The following is a 19,279-nucleotide window of genomic DNA, read 5'->3' on the forward strand; positions in this document are numbered from 1 at the left end:
ACTTTTGCTCTTGCAGATACAGGATCCACATCTGCTTAGCAGATCCGTATCTGCGCTTAGCGTCTTTCGTTATAGATGGGGAAACTGAGGTCCAGGGGCAGAGTCAGGGTTGGACCCTAAGCGCCCAGGTTCACACGGTGGCTGCACCAGAAGGTTTCTGGGATCTCTCTCAGGAGGGCCTGGGGATCTAGGGCTGTGGACCATGGGGCGTTGTGGGATTTTTCATGTGATGGCCCCTTGGGGCATCCTTGAGTCCTTGCTCTGTGCGCTCTTGGAGTATCCTGGGATCCTTGCACTGTGACCCCACGGGCGTCTTGGAGTCCTTGCGCTGTGGCCCGTCGGGGGTCCCTCTGCCCTGGGGAAGGAGCGCCTACTGCAGTCGGGGCTGCAATGGATGGAACGGGGAACCAGAACTTACCCCAGAGGAGGCGCGCACCGATGACGCACAGCCTGGCGTCCCAGCAACGCGGTTACTAGGGAGCCGCAAGCAGTCCGAGATATGGATGCGACTACTGCCCCACACCTCATCCCCCCGGAAATGCTTCAGTACGGGGAGGACAACCACATCTTCGAGATGATGCAGGTGTGACCGGGTGACCGGGCGCCCGCGGGTGGGGAGTGCGGCAAAAAGACTTCAGGGGCCAGGCTAGCAACACGGTCGGGGGGGAGGGGGGAGGCTGCGGGGGGGGAGGAGTGGTAGTCCTCAGTTTCTCCACTTACGAAATCCTGCGGTAGTCTCCAGGGTCTTATTTGGAATTGTGGTGACCGAGCCTTGGGTCTTACCAAACTGGTCCCTGGCAGCCCAAACAAGGTAGAATCAGCCACCTGACTTCAAAAGACCAGTTCAGGAGAAAAGCAAGAGTGAAAAACAGAGAAAGATTTGTCCCATGTGACCATATTGGGACGAGGAACACATAAAAGTCTGGTGATCTTCTCCCGCTAGATTCTGTTTAGGGGTCCAGACTTGAGCTTTAGATTTAGAAGGCAAGAGGTGCGTTTATCTGAGCAACCGAATCGTGTGGTCCCACCCATCACTGACCCTTCTTTGTCCCAGAACCATTCTCTCCTGCAAGCTGGTCCTACAAGTTATAAGAACAATATGGAATCTCTGGTTGGCACCAGGCTTCAACCTTTTCCTTCTCCCAGCATGAGATTCCTGGGAAGTTCGAGTTTCTCAGTGACCATTGTCTCAACTGTCAGTCAAAGGGAGGAGACACGTGTATTTTGTCTCACTAGAATGTCTTCATTCCTGTTGGGACAGGTTCATGAGCTGTCCAAGTTCAAGATGGCATCCCTATCCGGTGGCTTCCTCTAAGGCGGCCTGTTTTCTACTTTGTCTCCATCTTCTGAACTGACCTTTCCAAAGTCCTTATCCTGGCTCCCAGCTCTCTGTGGCGTAGGCCAAACCCTGTCACCACCTCTGTGTGGTCCACATGTGCTCCCCGCAAGTGCAAAAGACTTTTAAAAGCTGGTCTGGTAAGCTCTTAGGCACTCAGTGATTCTGGGGGCCAAGGGTAAAGTACAGCTCAGTGTCCAGTACCCTATTCTGTAATCTGAGGTGTTTGAGCCCCCCAAAACAGAGCCATGGTGACCCGAGCCCAGGCCAAGGAACCAGAGTCTCCAGCCAGCATGCTTCCTTTGGAATTGTTATTAGTGAGGGGAAACAGAGAGTGGCCAATCACAAATAAAGCAGCTATGTTGTGGGGGGCAGGGACAGGGAGATTGATGACCCTGACCTGTTTTCTAGTTGCACTGATGGAGCAATCACCAAGCCTTAAGCTCATCTGAGTAGTGTCCCCACTGTTTTGATCATTTCCTTAAAAAAAAAAAAAAGAGAGAGAGAAAACAAACATATTTTATTGTTAACTAATGTTAGCCTTAGGAAGTTATAAAAATGGTGTTCGTTTCCTGCCTGCCCTTGAACCATCTAACGTGGGTGTCGTCAAAGCCATGAAACGGAAGCACGTACTGGTTCATGTCCCCTTTCCCCTGCACTTGGATTTCTGCAGTAGTGTGTCTGGCACTGTGGAATTTTATCAGATGTCTGTGAATCCTATGAGCTTCTCAGATCCACTGGTATTCACCCACATTGCCACCATTTCCAGAGCTCAGTTCACAGGGACGGACTCAGCTTCTTTTCGTCTTGTCCTGAGACATACTCTTGGCGTTTTGTGTGTGCTTTTCGGGTGCACTATCTATGCAACGTCTTAACCAAGAAGCAAGCAGCCACATGCCCAAGCACACAGGGAGCCCTGCTGTGCCACTGGACAAAGGGTGGGTGGTGAGGGGAGGAGAGCTGAGGCCCTAAGAAGGGAAGGGAATTGCTGGTGAGATCTAGAGGTGCACTGGAACGGGGCTTCCCATTGGTGCTCTTGACTGCCCCGCACACCTGTCCTCATAGGCGGAAGCCCCTTCCTACCCGCCCTGCCGCCTAGCTCCTGTCAACTCTCCAGGTCCCTGGTGCCGCCCTGACAATTGCTTTTTCAGATACGCGTGCTCAGTTGGACGAAATGGCCAGGGTACTCAAGACTTTAGATGTTTGGCTGACAAGTATCCTGTCCCACTGTGGAGCAGCTAACATCTGCACTGGGCACCTGTTGTAATTGTGCAGACAGGGAGGACTTCAGAACCCGTGGAGTGGTAGAGCAGGCGTGAGGTGAGGCAGGGACCACAGGTGCACATAGCAGGCCTGTACAGGAGTGTAGAATGGCGGGGATTTACCTGGGTGCACCGTGATCTGATGGTCAAGAACAGGAAGCATTCTGTGTGGAAGGCCACCTATCGCTACGGCCCTGCATCAGGGCAACAGTACAGGACCAAGGGAAGGCTTGTGTGGGAAGGGTTGGGGGGGCTTGCTGCTTAGACTTCCTCAGGCCTCTGCTGCCAGCGACCCCAGCAGATGCCCCACGAGGTGATCTCCATGGCAACCAGGGGCCCTGCAGGTGCTAATCTCCTGCTATCTGCTTGTGCCCACAGAACATGCTGGAACAGGTCCTGATCCACCAGCCAGAGGATCCTATCACCTTCATGATCAACCACCTGCGCCGGAACAACGACAGCGGTGAGTACTCACTCCAGTGTGTGGTAGCTGCCACCACCATCTCCACCAGGGACCCTACCCATCCTGGCTGCAGCCCAGAAGCCCTCTGTTCCTAGCTGTGTCTGAAGGGAGATCAGAATAGGACAGGAAGGGGAGGGTACTTGGACAAGTTGCAGTGGTTAATTGGAGAAGGCCTTCTTGTTCTTTCTGAGCCTGACTAATAAAAACTCTCTTGCCAAGCTATTAAAATGCAAAGCCCAGAACGACCCATGTAATCAATTATTAATGCTTCCGCCTGCCCTCACCGATGTCGCCTGTTGGGTTTAAAGCTCTCTGATCACTCTGCTTGTCAGGTGAAGTTTGCTTTCTGCTCTACCTAGACAGGCAAGCACTCGGACTTTTCCAAGGGTCTCATTATCAGTACCTGCTAATGAGCTGCCCAAGTCCCCAGATCTCAGCCAAAGGTGGGTTGGCCAGACCTGAGGCTCACATGCAGAGCTGGGAAGAGAAAGGCCCTCCAATGAGCTGGGCCCCATCCTGCATCCCACAGTGGCAGATTTGCTGAGTCGAGGGAGGATTCTTCTAACCTAGGTGAGCCACGTGGGGATCTGCTGTCTTGGTTGGTTGTGAATGGTTGGTCCACTAGCAGTCCCGAGGAAGCTTTATCTTACCACGAAAATTAGCATTCAGGGCTTGAGATGCCCCCATGGTGGAACTGGAATGTTTACAGTCCAAAATGATGCTAAATCACCTAATAAAAGTTAGGTTTATGTTTGAGCTGGGTATGGTGGCATGTGCCTTTAATCCCAGCACTCAGGAAGCAGAAGCAGGTAGATTCTGAGTTCAAAACTTTCCTGGTCTTCAGGACAATCAGGGCTACACAGAGAAACCCTGCTTTGAAAAATAGAACATCTCTTTTGTCATAGTATCTTATCAGTTAGCAATAGAAATAAAACTGGAACAAATCTTTAGAAACCCATTTTTAAGTGTAGCCAGAGCAGGCTCCATGCCTGCGGATGCGCCCAGGTAGCCGGAGCAGGCTCCATGCCTGCGGATGCGTCCAGATCACCAGCCTTCTTCACGTGTCCTGCCCCTGCACCTTGGTAGACACGAGGGTCCTCTTCTAGCTCAAGTTTAGTACGTGGACCCCAGCAGGGAGTTCAAAGGGAGCCCAACAGTGTCCTTTTCTGAGGCTCTTCCAAGGCAGGAATGGCTGAGTCTGGGAACCCCAGAACTCTGTCGAGGTTTTGACCAGAGAGTGGGTGGAAACTGAGCTGTGACAGGAGAGAGTCAGAGAACTCGGTCCCCTAGAACTCCACCTGCCTCTTCTAGCCTTGCATAGCCTGTCCCAGGCAATTCTCTCTTCCCCTCCCTTGTTGGTCGGTCACTATACTCTGCTGGAGGAAGTTCTTCATTGACCTATCTACTGCTGGTGTGAATGTCCTGTCTGGGTGGGTGTGCCTCTTGAAGGATTTTTTTAAAGGTTTATTTTCAGTTTTATTTTTTTTGTGTGTATGAGTATTTTGCCTGCATATGTATGTCTGTGCACCATGTACGTGCAGTACCCATTGAGGCCAGAAGAGGGCAATGGATCCCCTAGAACTGGAATTACAGATGAGCCACCATGTGGGTGCTGGAAACTGAATCCAGGCCCTTGGCTAAAGCAGCCAGTGCTCCTAGTGACTGAGCTCTCTCCCCATGCTCCACCATGAGGGAAATTTTTTTGAACTAATAGCCTTCAGGCTTCTGTAAACCTCAGGCCTGCTCTTCCTGTCTCAGTACTGCTGTGAGGCTGCAGGTTAGTATTTCGGCATCAGGTGCCCTGCACCAGCCTTCTCAATCCCTGTGTCATCGTTCTGGTCTGACCGAGTGCATCTGAGGCCTGCTGGATGGCTAGCTCCTCCCTGTGTGACAATCCCCTCGTGGCCACCTACCACACATCTCCAGGGCTGTGGCTTTGCCGACTGCTCTCCGTGGAGTTCTCTCTTTATTCCACACAGCACCCTCTGCTGCAGGGAGTGGAGTCCAGGCCTATGTTGGGGACTCCTCGCCATGGTCAGCCTCCTACCTGTCATCTGGATGGGTGTCTCTTTCTAGCACGGACGTTCTTCAGGACTCGTGCTGGGTTCCATAACCACGGCTTTAGAGGCTTAATTTCCCCCCAGTTCTCCACCGTAGTCTCAGGCCTTGGTTGAACATTTATGGGACATCTGTGTCTTTGGATGGGGGTCTTCATAGGCTTTCATTCCCAGAAACGCAAAACTAAACAACGGGTAGAGAGAGACCACCTTGCTGCTGTGATTTTTCTAGGGTGTCTAAGACAAGACACGTGGAATCAGCTTGAGCCACGCCCCTCTGGAAATTAGCAGGGTCCCCTGCCATGCAGCCTGCATTTCCCTCACACCTCTGGGCAGCAGCAAGAGTTGCTTGTCTCCTAGCACCAGAGCCACCTTCCTCCTTACTGGTAGCAGGGCAAACCTGGGCCCACGAAACACTGACCAGTGACTGACGTGGGAGGAGGAACTCATTCCAGCCTGTTGAGCATGCCCAGGAGGGAGGGAAGGAGCCCCCACACTCGGGCTAGCAGCCCCTTTGCCTGGAGAAAAGCATTTAGTACAAAGTGAGCATTTACAGTGGCCCTGGGCAATATTAGCACAGGCGGCGGTGGATATAATGGAGCGTTTCGCTTCTTATCAAACGCTTGTCCAGGAAAGCCTTGTATTGGAGTTCTGATACCTGAGGGGTTCCTTGTGAATTTTCAATCGTGTTCCTAGTTAAGCCTCCAAAGGCTCCATGGATGGAGAGGTTCTTTGATTCCCTTTGAAGTGCTTGGAAGAGTCTGATTACTCTTGGCAGTCAAGCAGCCTTTTATGACACTGTTTATAAATAATTACTCATGAGCTAGGCTGCAGTTTCAAGTTAGATTTTAAGAAACTGAAATTAGTCACATAAGCGAGTATGAGAAATGGGGAGGGAAGAAGGGCCACGATGTTCCTCTTTAAAGTATTTTCTTAGGCGTGAACAATTTGGGCGCCACTTACAGGAGCTGGGAAAGGAGGGGAGGAACATTCTCCCTGCAGCCCCCGCTCATGGCCTTTGCCAAGATGAACATACTGGCTAGGAGCTGGACTTCATGGCTGGATGTCCTGGTTACACGCTCAGTGGGAGATGCGTCTACTTTCCAGCACTGCCATCCCGGAGCCCTGGGTCTGGCTGGTGGCATTCTGAGGGGTGGGCAAAGGTCTGTGCTTAGAGCAAGGGGCGCCAGTGCAGGCTCGCACAGCGGCCTCCCGCATCCTGACTCTGGCCGGGCAGGCACTCTCTCTATAGTCATAGCGGTGTTCCCAACCCCTGTTCCCCCCTGTCTTTGGTCACCCTCCCTGCTGCTCTCCAAACTCTAGATTGAACTCTGGCTCCAATCCCACCATCCCCTTCACTGCACCTAATGTCCACAGAGCCATCTCATTTCCACACTTGGGCTGCAAATGGTGTTTCCACCTGCTATGACAGCTCTCACTCAGATGGAGGCGAGGCATGAGAGGCCTTGCTCTGACCTACGCCTTGGAGTTGAAATGGATTCCTTGCTCCTTGCCCTGAGTCCTGCGCTGATGCTAGAAAACAGCCTGCATCGTGTGTTGTGCCCACCCTCCGCCCTTCGCCAGCAGCTCTGCAAGGCCCGGTTCCTGGATGGTGGTGGCTGGTGGCAGCCCCATGAACTACAGAGCACCAAGGACAAAGGCTGCGGCATCAGTGCCTGGAACAGCAGCAGTGTTCTTCCTCCAGGCCATTTTGTGGCCTTGCTTGGAGTATCCTTCCTGGCGGGGTAGCCCTGGCATGGCTCCCCAGCTGTGTTGGATTCTGTAGTCCTCTGCCCTTTTACTAGAGCCTGACTCACCTTGGACACCCATGGGTCCTTCGCAGTTCCCTACAATGTTGACTGGCAAAGGCAGCCTTTTGTAGGTGGCAGCAATGGTGACTCATCAAGGCCCAGGGGATAGCTGAGGTGGTCACTGCAGTTTCTGCTGTATGGGTGGGTGGCCCTGCAGTGTTAACTTCTGTGGAAAGGTTCATGCGGATAAGACTTTGTACCTGTCCTCCGAGAGCTGGCCGTTTCCTGGGGACAGCAGTGCCCCAGTTTTTAGGTTGGTGATGAAGCTTACTAGAGTGGAAGAGAAGCTGCTGCAAGCAGCTGAACCAGTTCCTCCACAGTGGAACCTGGTGTAGTCTCAGCAGGAAGAAGCCACGCAGTAGGGCCCAGAGTGTCCCCTGGCTGGGTTGAGGCAAGGACATTCTTGACAGGGAATGACAAGCGATAAATGGACATATGTTAACATCATCTGGGAAGAAAGGGGCTGCCCTAGGATGGAGGGAGTCATTTGGGGGTTCCTTTGGGGATTCTCTGAGCCCAAGGCTATTAGGAAAAACAGGTCCCATCGGAACCTTTTGGAAGCCATACCCCCGAAAGTCCAAGGGAACCCCAAAGATCCTGGGACTCAGGCCAGCAGAGCACTGTGGTACCCACTGTGGCTCACTTTGCTAGCCTGCCTGCCACATGGAGCCCCATCATGTCCACTACCCCATCCTCTCTCTGATGGGTCCTGTGCTACTTGAGAAATTTTCAGAGTTTTGGCGGGGAGGCCGGGGGTGGAGAGAGTGTCATCTCACACCCTTCTCCACCCTCACCTCAGAAGCGAAAAGGTACTGGGAATTGGGGTAGAGATCTATTTCAACCCAAGCAGTCTAGCAGAGTGACCATGCGCTGGCCTCTAAACTGCTGGCCTAAAAAGGACACTCTCTGGTTCCATCTCCGTGTCTGTCCCCAGGGTAGACAGTCACTCATGCTTCTCCTGTGCATGGAGAAGTCCTTCCAGCTCCACGTGGGTAGTTGAGCCTCGAGAGAGTTGGGTAGACAGCATCCGTGTGTCCTAAGGGGACTCATTCTGGACAATATGGAGGTGACATCTTCAAGAGATTTCACTGGCAGCCATCCTGGGCTTAGGTGTCCATCTAACCTTGTTGGTACCCCATCCCACCCTTTCATTGCAATAGGCTTCTCTGTCTTCCTGGTTACCAGCAACTGTTCCATGGTATCCCAGATGACACCCCAGGGCTTCTGCAAAACCAAGACTATTCCAGAGCCAGGACTTACAGCAGCAAATAAGCTGCCAGGGTTTTAAAAAAATTTGACTAGAAATGCCTGCATTCGAAAACACAGACTTCCCTGCCTTGGGTTTTATAAATCTGACCCGTACACTGCAGACTTCTTTCCATTATTTTCTTCTATAAAATGACGGGGTGTGTGTGGGAGATACATTCTACTAAATAAGAAGGCATAAATATATATATATATAAAAAAGCATCAAAGGTCGATTTACATAAAATACAACTTTATTTGAAAGAGTGTTCCCAAGACAAAGTCCCTGTTTAAAATGCTTTATGGCATTTGAAAATCCCAATTGTTTTTGATATTCATTAGTTTGGTGAACAAGTTACTGTGTCCATGTCCCCGCGGAGACAGAAAAAATAAACCATCTCTGTGATCGCTTACCTCTCTAAACACAGAGAATGCGTTCCGGGGCGCAAGCGTCTCCCAGCCTCAGGATTATGAATGGCCGTGTCACTGGCAGAAATGAAATCTGGGGAGGAAAGAAATAGACCCAACGCAGCACAGACAGGGGAGGCCGCTTTGTCACGCCCAGCGCTGACGTCCAAATCTTTTTCTTTCACAGTGCCGAAGGTCGTGATATTAGGTCCGCCTGCCTCAGGGAAAACCACCATCGTAAGTGCATTAGATTAAATGCGGTTCTAGAAGGTGTCATTCATGCTCCGGTGGACAGGAAGCTGTGCACTGGTGTGCACCACCCACCTGCTCTTTTCTTCTCTTCCTGCCCACTTTCTCATTGTAAATGGAAGTGTGTGTTCATAGCCAGGGTCTTAGTTAAGGTTTCTATTGTTGTGAAGAGACACCATGACCACAGCACAGTTTTCTTACAAGGAAAACAATTAACTGGGGCTTGCTTACAGTTCAGAGGTTTAGTTCCTTATCGTTATGGCTGGAGGCGTGACAGTATGCAGCAAGACTTGGTGCTGGAGAGGTAGCTGCAAATTCTACACCTGGATCGGCAGGCAGCAGGAAGAGCAAGTGAGCCACCGGGCCTGACTTGAGCTCCTGAAACCTCAAAGCCCACCCCAGTGACACACTTTTTCCAAAAAGGTCACACCTCCTAAAGGTGCCATTCCCTCGGAACCTATGGGGGCCATTTTCATTCAAACCACCACAGGTGGGAATTCAGAATATATGAGACTACAGTCACATAGCCCTTCGGGGATGAGCGCTGCCTAACACGTGGGCACCACCCCTTGCCTGGTCACACCTCAGAGGCACCCTGGGGTCATCTCCCCCAGTTGTAGCTGAAGAGTTCATGTCTAGAAGGAATTCTGGGCCAAGGGCCTGCATACATTAGGGAATCCGGTTATGGAGTCTCAGTGTGGCCTGGGAAATAACTGAAGCAGGAAGGGCAAAGGCCCTGTGCTGTGTGCTCACACGTCAGTTCTGAGACTTCAGCACACCCTTTTACCCCCTTTGCTCTTTAGTCTCCCCAAGGTAAAACCAGACCAGACGGGGAAACACGGCAGCTCCTCCCGCTCCCATGTCTCTTTTCCACACCCCAAAACCTGCTGGAAGCTGGTGCCTTTGTTCTACCATGACTTTCATCTCCGGGTCCTTGGTTTGACTTTGTTTTTTCTTTTGAGCCTGGGTATTACTTTATAGCTTTGGCTGGCCTAGAACTGGGGCTGTAGCCCAGGCCGCACCCAAACTCAGAGTAGAGTCCTCCTCCCTCGGTCTCTCGTTGCTGTAATTACAGGTGTGGGCCACCATGTCCAGCTGCATGTCCAGGCTTTCGTTTTTTTTTTTTTTTAACTTTTATTACATCTTACTATTTTGTATGTGTGTACATGCTCACATGTGCATTTATGGGGGGAGGCATACATGAGCCACAGTGAATACATAGATAGAGGTCAGAGGGAAACTTGTGGGCGTTGATTCTCTCTTTATACCATGTGAGGCCCTGGGATCCAACTCAAGTTGTCAAGATTGGCATCAGGCACCCAACACGCCAAGCTAGTCCCTGGTTGTAGCTGTTAAATTCCGCAGGTATAGTAGAATTATGACAATCTGAGGTGGGACTCTTTCTACCTTCTAAGCTCGGGTGACAGTAGGCTTAGGCTGTCCCTTGCCCACTGAGCACTTTACCTCAAAAAGGAACCAAGATGGGTGATCCTTGCACAAGACACCCGTGTGTGCTGCACTGTGAGGGTCAATGAAGCTGTTGTCATTCGTCTGTTCGTCTGTCTCTCCAGCCTTCTGTGTCTCCATATGCAGTTTTTCTCTTTTATTCTCCTCCTTTCTCGCCGGCCTCCCTGAATCCAGCCACCACCATTTGCTATTTTTAGAAACAGGGGTTCCCCCACTTGCCTATTCTTGGTATTGCCAGGGCTTTGAAAACTGCAGGCTCCAGGGGTCTCCTACAGATGCTGTGATCACCCCTGGGGCTGGGCCTGGATGGCCAGTGATCTTGAGGCTGGGATCCATGGTGACCTAATGCATCTAGGCACCTGCTGGGCTCCCTTAGTGAGCTGTGTGCTCAGCAACAGGGCAGCTCTCCTTTAGGTGCCCGGTCCTCTCTGATCCCTAGGAGGGATTTGCTGGGCACAGCAGGTGAGGAACACAGAGGCCTACCTCCACCTCTTCCTCGTGGTCCACAAAACCCAGGAAGACCCAGAGGTGGACGGCCACACAGAGCCAATGCTGGGTGAACCTGCTATGTCTGCTGCTGGGGGGCCTCCTCCAGCCACCCACAAATGACTGTTTCCCATGGCCAGCCTTTGCTTCACTGCCCAGCTACAGTCCCCACTCCTCAGCTATCCTTTTCTAATAGAATACACGAGGATTTGGCAGATTTAATTCCATTGTTTTTTGTTTTGTTTTGTTTTTCTGTTTGTTCAGGTTGGCCTCAAACTTAACAATTCTCCCGTTTCAGCTTCCAAATGCTGGTGTTACAGCCACATGCTACCATACCTGGCCTTGTGTGTGTCTGTATATCTCTGTGTGTGTGTGTGTGTGTGTGTGTGTGTGTATCTCTGTGTGTGTCTTTGTGTTGTCTGTGTGTGTCTGTGCAACTGTGTGTGTGTGTCTGTGGGTGTGTATGTGTAGACCAGAGGATGTCTTTGAGTTACACTCATTAGCACCATCTACCTCCTCAGAGACTGGGTCTCTCACTGGCCTGGAACTTGCTAGTAGTCTAGACTGCCTGACCAGCACGCCCCAGGGATCCTCCTGTCTCCGCCTTCATAGCACTGGGGTTACAAGTGTGCCGTCATGCCAGGAATTGTTATATGGGTTCCGGGGGTTGAACTCAGGTCTTTCTCCTTGCAAGGAAAACACTTCACTGACTGAGCCATCGCCCCCACCCAGTGGAGTTATACATAAGGTGTTCGCTTTTATTTCTTCAGGCAATGTGGCTCTGCAAACACCTCAACAGCAATCTCATCACCAAGGAGAACTTACTAGAAAAAGAGTTTTCCCAAATGGCTGAGGAAGCCAAGAGACACTACGAGATTTACAAGGTAAGGCTGGCCCCTGGGCCAGGGGCAGGGACAGAGCAGCTGTGTCTTCAGGGCTTCACCTTCCTGTTCACTTGGCTAATTTCCATCTTCTTCTTTTTAAAAATATTTTTTAGATGATTTCTTCATGTGTGTGTGCATGTGCCCTCAGAGGCCTGCAGAGGGTATCAGATACCCTAGAGTTGGAGTTAAAAGTGGTTGTGAGCCACCTAATGTGGGTGCTAGAGACTGAACTCAGGTCTTCTGGAAGAGAATCAAGTGATCCTAACCACTGAGCTGTCTCTCTAGTCCTCCATTTTCTTTTGAATGAACTGAAAAGCAATGTCTTGGGTAAAATAAGATGCAGGCAGATAGGACAGTGGAAAGGGGGAATTTAGAGGCCAGGCCCTTCCTTGTAGGAAAGCAGGTAAAGAGCAATGATTTGTCCTGGTTAAGACATGGTAGTCCAGGCCAGTGAAGAAGGGGTGGGGGCGGCGCATCTTCATCCCACAGAGGGGCCCTGGTGGCCGCACCTGGGCTGTGGGCCTGAGCTGCGCTGTGACTTCAGGGTGGCCATCAGACACAGCAGCCCCAGTGCTAGACTCTGGAAGTGTTTCTCTGACGCTGTAGGGTTCCCCATGGCCCTGTGTGCCTCAGTGCTTTTGCTCCTGATGCAGCCCACAAGGATGGAGACTGCTGTTTCCCAGACCCCACCAGCTTCATGTTCGCCAAATAACCCCAGCCCAGGCCTGACAGCCTTTCCGGTGCTGGGATTAGCAGCATGTGCCATGTCCTCTGGGGTCCCTGCAGGTGCCACACAGGGACGTGAACCACTGAAGACATGAGTGAAAACTCAGTGCAGACTTCGTCAGCCTGGATCAGACTTCCCGGAGTCTAATGCCAGGCGGTTCATTATCAGCATATTCTAACAGTACAGCTGGGGAAAAGGTTTCCAGGCAACAGTCAGTCCAATCAGTGCAATTCCAGGTGCACATGCAACTACAAAGAGGTTCTTTTATACAGTATGTGTGACCATTAGGGTTGTCTCTGTGGCTAAAAGGCCTAGAATCTAGTATGGTCTGTTGTGGTTGTTTTACTCTTTTTGGCTTTTTTGTGGGGCCCGCCACCCAGATCCCAAATAAATCACACATGGAGGCTTATTCTTAGTTATGAATGATCAGCCTTAGCTTGGCTTGTTTCTTGCCAACTTTTCTCATTTTAAATTATCCCGTCCACCTTTTCCCTCTGGGCTTTTATCTTTCTTACTTCTGTATACTTTACTTTCCCTCTGGCTCCGTGGCTGGTCCCTGATGTCCTTCTCTCCTTGCTCTCTGCTCCTCCCTTCCTAGGTTCTCCTCCTATTTATACTCTCTGCCTGCTCAGCCCCGCCTGTCCTTGCTCCTGCCTTGCCATTGGCCGTTCAGCTCTTTATTAGACCATCAGGTGTTTTAGACAGGCCAAGAATCACAGCTTCACAGAGTTAAACAAATGCAGCACAAATAAAAGCAACACACCTTAAAATAATATTCCCCAATGATCTCTGACCGATAGCATACAGGTCATCAGGGACACACGGTACATGTGACATCTCCCCTAAGGATGGGTAAGAGTCTAGAGAGGGAAGAGTCTGGGATAATCATCCTGGAGAGTTAGGGTGAGGTCTGCACCTATAGCAAAAGATGGGTGAGGTCTGTCTCCACAGACAGAAGGTCACCAGGTTGTTAATAGAATCCACTCTTGGCTTTCCGGATGGGATGAGGGTATCTGATTTTATCTCCTCCATGGAGAAGAAATCCCTGTGTGATTAATATTCCTGGTTCTCCTGGTGCTTGCCTGTGAGCACAGGACTCGGTGCCTCCAACAATATGCAGCTAGCCAAGTGTCCTTTAAAAGATTGTTTTTTGTGTGTTTGGTGTATGAGTATGCGTGTACCTGATGGTGCAAGTGTGTGTGTGTGTGCATGATGCTGCACATGCATGTGTGTGAAAACCAGAGGTTGATGAGGAGCGTGTTCCTCCATCACTCTCAGACATGTTCTTTTTCAGCCAGGTCTCTCAGTGAACCTGGAACCCACCTAGGCTGGCTGGCATCTCTGCCTCTTCTACCTCCTTGTCTTGTATTTCAGCACACTATTTGTCTTTAATCAAATGCAAAGATTTTTTTCCCCAAAATTCCCTTTAGGGCAAAGAGTGGGGATGTGTCTTGGTATTCTCTGAGGTCCAGGCTCTGTCCCCCTCCTGTGGCACCCTCGGGTCTGCTGATACTCAGCGTCTGGGCCACTACCCAGGTCCCCTCAGCTCCACCATCTCAGAGCCACATTTGTCCCGTGCCCTGGCTACAGTCAAGGCCTGTTGACCCTTCTAGTGCTTAAACCCAAAGGCATGGGAGCCATATAATACATCAGCCAGCCCAGCCAGCTGGCTCGCTTGTGAGACAGAAACACAAGCACATTGACCTTCAAGTCGGACTTGTGACCTTCAGTCATCCACCACGCCAAAGGACACCTTTTTGTCAAAACCAAAGATTAAAGGAGACAGCAGCAGATAAAGACAGCGTTGGACGCATGACCCAGCCACCTGCTGAGCCACAGGCTTAGCCTGGGAGGTGTGCCCAGACTGTGCCCAGACTGCGAAGCTAAGGTTCACTCAATGCTTTTCTCAGAGCAGGGCTGTGGATGCTGCTAGACATGGAAGATTCTGGAATCAAAGTGTCAGAACGCCACAAGGGGCAGGACTGTCCCCCAAGCCACTGAGGAATCGCACGGCTTTTTGTTTATTATGACCTGTATATTATGAAATACAACAAAGATGTGAAGATTTGAGACGCTCACGGGCCAGGACCTGGCATCAGCGGCTCCCAAGTCAGGCCCCACAGCTTTAGGATTGAATTCTCTGCGGGAAGTGCAAACTGCCTACCCCAGGGACTACCCGCTCCATCCAGTCCAGCAGCACAGTCCCCTTCTGCGCCAGGCACCTTATAAACCACCTGTGGCCTGGGCTGGCCTTTAGAGCCAGTCCTGAGGAGTGGGATCAAGGCACCACCTTTAAGACACCACCTTGGGAATTGTGATACGAGATGCCCAGCCCCCTCCCCCCCAGCACACTCCCCTCTGTCACCACAGTTAATTACATCATAATTGCTGCATCTGGGTGTCCTCTGGAAGGTGTTGCAGCAGAGCAGAGCTGCCTTGTTTGTGGAGTGAATAAGTGACCTGAGTTTGTGAAGCTGGGCTTCTAAAGCTGGGTTATTCCTAGTTCAGGTCTCCACAGCGTTCACAATGTATTTTCCCCTTGCATCCCAGGCTGACTCTGAGCTCCAACTTCTGATGCGCTGGCCTGCACTTCCTAGGGGCTAGACTACAGTCATGTGCCTCCAGAGGGCCCAGCTTTGTGTCTACAAATTTAAAACCTGGTTGCTGGCTTCTTTGCTAGTCTGATAGCCTCCCGAATCCCAGGGCCAACACTGCCTGTCCCTCCTTAGGTGTCACTGGCCGCCTTGTGGTGGACTCTGCCTCTCTCATTCCCTCCTTCTTCTTGTCCCCTGTCCCCAGCCTCTGCCTCTCCCTCCAGAGTCTTAGGGGTGGTTCTTCTGCCATCCCTTAATTTCCTGCTAACTTGCAGCAGCTGAGCTTTGCATAAGAATCTGGAAAATGTTCTTTCTTAAAAAAGAAAAGAAACATTTTTACTTTTAAATTATACTGTGTGTGTATGTGCAAGCATGTGCACAAGTGTGCACTCACGTCGGCTCCAAGGCACTTGTGGAGGTCAGAGAACTACTTGGAAAAGTAGATTCTCTTTCCACCAAGAATTGAACTTGGGTCATCAGGATGCACGGTGGCATGTACCTTTACCCACTGCTAACTCTCTGACCTGGGAAAGGTCCTTGGCCATTCTGACAGAGCTATCTGTGGAAGGCAAACCAGGGGCTCTCAGCTTGTCCCCTCCTGCTGTGCTGTTGGAGTCTGTTCTGTGCCCACCTAGGTGACCGAGGGACATTAGGGTCCCCGAGAGTGGATCCTGGTAATAAGTGACCCAAACTCATGCCACTCCCGTGTGAAATGAAGTCCAATCCAGGAAGTTAAGTGGTTCTTGTGGGCAGAACCAGGCACAGCCCAGCCACCTGGCCCCTCCAAGCATCCAACCAGCATGTCCTTCAAGAGACGAAGGGACACTGGGGTGGCACACCAGTCATCCAGCCACTGGGCCCCACATCTGCTAGAGGCGACACTGGAAGTTGCCTGGGAAGAGAACAAAACCCAGACTGGCTGAAATAGATGCAGCCAATGCTGTCCCTAAACAATCAAAAAAGCAGACTGGCCCCACAGTGAGTCTGGGTGTTGTGAGGAGGGCCGCTTGTTTGTTTCCCAGCTGCCTGGCAGCTCAGTTCCGAAATAACCACAGAGAAACTATATTACTTAAAGCACTGCTTGGCCCATTAGCTTGGCTAAAGCTTATATCTTAATTTAACAGATTTCTAGTAATCTGTGTATTGCAACGTGGCTGTGGCTTACCTGGTGAAGTTCCCAGGTGGGACTACATGGCTTCTCTCCTAATTCCTTCTTTCTCCCAGCATTCAGTTTAGTTTCCCTGTCTAGCTCTATTCTACCCTATCAGGCCAAGCCAGTTTCTTTATGAACCAATGATATTCACAGCATACAGAGGGGAATCCCACATCAACTGGGCACTCAGAGCAGTGCCCAGGAGAAACCACGTGGGCTCCAGCTCCTTGTCTCCACCTCTCCCTGTAATTCAGGCCTGGGGGAGATGAGTTACCAGGTTCTGGAAGGAGGCAGCCTGACTCCCGCAAAGACAGTCTGGCGGGGCTTCTGGAAGCAGCCCAGAGCCCCTGTGATGATGTGACACATCAAAGCTGCCATCCAGACAGCAGAGTGGCAGGGGACGGCAGGGGGCATTTGGGATGAGCTTTCCTCAAAGCCACTACCTAGCCCCTGCTGGGAAGGCATCCAGAGGCGTGCACCCCACCTGGGCCTGCCACCTTTCAACTGTGTGCTTTGACTGCTTAGATTCTGTGCATCTGGGCAGATGCTTCTTGTGTCCCTGTCCTTGTCTGCATGTTGTGTGAGTAGATGGTGTCAGGGAGGGGGGTGATCCCTGGGAACATGGCCCAGGCATGCAAACCGCTCTGGCAGGGAGGGGACGGGAAGAGAAGGTGCTACCGATCCTCTCCTTCTTTATTGCCAACCCTGGGGAGCTGCGCTGGAGGATGTGGGCACCAACAAAAGGCGGCCTCACTGGCCAGTGGCTCCCAGCCTGGCGGACCATTTGACTCTGAGGTCACTTTAGGCTACCGGCTCTCCATGTGAGGCCCCAGTCCAGGTGCAATGCCATCACTTGGGACCATGTTGGAAATGCAGGCTCTCAAATTCAGAACTCCTGGGGCAGGTTCCAGGAACCCACTGGCTGGGCTGAAGATGTGGCTCCCTTAAGTAGCCTGCTTGCCTAGCATTCATCAGGCCCTAAATCAGATCTCAGTAATGCCAGCACGTGGGAGGTGTAGAGGCAGTAGGCTCAGTCGTTCAAGGCCATCCTTGGCTACATAGGAGTAGCTGAGAAACCAGGGGTTGTGGGAGGTGGTGCTGGGGAGATGGCTGAGTAGGTAAAGTGCTTGCTGTACAAGCATGAGGACCTGAGTTCAACCCCCAGCACCCATGATAAAAAGCCAGGAGTGGTGGCATGCACCTTTAATCCCAGCATTTAGGAGGTAGGCAGATCTCTGTGAGTTTGAGGCTAGCCTGGTCTACAAAAAAAGTTCCAGGACAGGACAGGCTCCAAAGCTACAAAGAAACCCTGTCTAAAAAAAAAAAAAAAAGACACATCATGCATACTTGTAATCCCAGCACTGAGGGGATAGAGACAGGAAGGGTCCTGAACTAGGCAGCTTGCCAAACCGAGTTGGAGTGTTCCAGGCCAGTGAGAGAAGAAAAAACAAACAAAAACAAAGGTAGATGGCACCTGAGGTGAAGGTCCCAGCTGTGGTTCATGATTCTCAGGTGTTATTGACACACAAAAGTCAGGCTTCCAGGAATGACTTCCTGGACTTAGCACTCTTCTGATGCTGGGGCCGTTGTCTGTTGGTCAACATTCATGCCCAGTTCTTTGGGGGTAAGGCCTTCTGCCATTTGCTCAGTGGTGTGAACACGCTCATCAAAGTCAGCTTTTGGTCAGCAGAGTGAAGTCACCAAATGTGCGGTTGGAGAGAGGTGTGCACACCCCATCAAGCCTCAGCCAACTGGCTCCCATTTCTACCTTGTGTGGGGTTCAAAGGCTAAAGACACCGTTCCTTTCCTTGAACATCACCACTACTGGGAGCAGCAGACGCGTACTTGAACAGCTTGTTACCTGCATTCATGGGGCACGGGGACCTCACCCCATGTGTCTTTCCTCCAGAGGATTCCCAATTCGATGCTCATCAGCCTGGTCCAGGAGCGCCTGAATGAGGACGACTGCCTCAGAAAGGTAAGCCTGCGTGGCACTGCGTGCCTCGGGGTGGTTGCCAGGATGAGGGGGAAGGGATGGATCCATCTGTGAGGCGACAGAGAAGGTAAAGCTGGCAACTAGAAGCTGAGCAAATGTCAGTGTGTAGTCATGGGCGCCAGAGTAGCTGGGGTAGTTGACAATTCTGTTGGGGTGCCTATAGGGGCAGCTAACCTACTCTGAGCGATCCTAGGAGAACAGCCAGCAAGATGAAATTGTCAAAGTGTATGTGGGAGAGGGACTAAGGGACCCCGCTAGTGACACTGAAGTGTCCAAGGTCTTTGACTGCCTACTGTGTCCATGTGCCTTTACCCGCCGCCTGCTCACTCACCCGCTTGGGTGGCTCTCCCAGACCTGCAGCGAGCTGTCTCTGCCCGCGCCCGGGATGAGCCACCGCTTGTAAACCGCCCGGGGATCTTGCAGCTCCCAGAGCCCACTGCCTGCCTACTGCCGCCTGGGACCTGCAAGCATTTTTAAAAAGCAATAAAAGGTAGGATGTGTTTAGTCCATTCTGCCCAGACCTGGAGCCTGTGTAACACACATATACATATGTGCAGATATACTATCTCTCCCTCATCCCTCCTCTTCCCTCCCTTAACAGTTGATTTGGGGCACAGGCAGGATCTAGATACTCAGGTGTTTCCCCCCCCACCCCCACCCCGTGTGGTGGTGAGTGAGCAGCTGCTTTCACAGCCTTGCCCTGTGTGCTTTAGTCATGTGAACTATGAACAGGTCACAGATCAGCTGAAGTCTTGGGGTCAAAGAGTGGTCTGAAGTGTTTTTGCTTTCTTCTACCCCAAGTCACTCACGCCCAGCCAGCCTGTGGTCTCCTGCCCAGGCTTGAGCAGATGTCCAGGGCTGGGGCTCTTCTGACAAACTTCGCTGGAGTGAGATCGCTTGGGGCTTGCTGCTTCTGTGTCTGTGTGGCAGCCGCACAGCTCTGATATATTACACAAGCAGCTGAATACAGGAGAGATGGAAGGGTAGGGCTGCACTCCAGTAAAACGACTGAAACATCCAGGATGGTCCAGGTAGATATACTGGCCTGTGTTGCAGGAGTCGCCCTGGAGGGGCCTGGCTGTCATGGTGTGTGGGGGATGGGAGGGAGGCAAGGAGCGAATAGAGAAGGAAAGGGGGTGGC

At 51.6% G+C, this 19,279-nt stretch overlaps 1 protein-coding gene across 2 annotated transcripts in view; it reads left to right on the forward strand.

Moving 5' to 3' along the window:
- Positions 1-24: 24 nt before the first annotated feature.
- Ak8 (adenylate kinase 8) overlaps positions 25-19,279 on the forward strand; it is a 125,146-nt gene continuing 105,891 nt past the window's right edge. For both annotated transcript variants that reach the window (XM_050155076.1, XM_050155077.1), the window contains exons 1-5: positions 25-583; positions 2,977-3,061; positions 8,770-8,819; positions 11,555-11,668; positions 18,052-18,120. In XM_050155076.1, coding sequence (XP_050011033.1) covers positions 500-583; positions 2,977-3,061; positions 8,770-8,819; positions 11,555-11,668; positions 18,052-18,120 — 402 coding nt within the window. In that variant the 5' untranslated portion in view covers positions 25-499. The remainder of the gene's footprint in view (positions 584-2,976; positions 3,062-8,769; positions 8,820-11,554; positions 11,669-18,051; positions 18,121-19,279) is intronic.

This window comes from Alexandromys fortis, unplaced genomic scaffold, assembly GCF_014885135.2.
Source record: "Alexandromys fortis isolate MF-2015 unplaced genomic scaffold, M_Fortis_MF-2015_v1.1 scaffold_72, whole genome shotgun sequence".
NCBI lineage: Eukaryota > Metazoa > Chordata > Mammalia > Rodentia > Cricetidae > Alexandromys > Alexandromys fortis.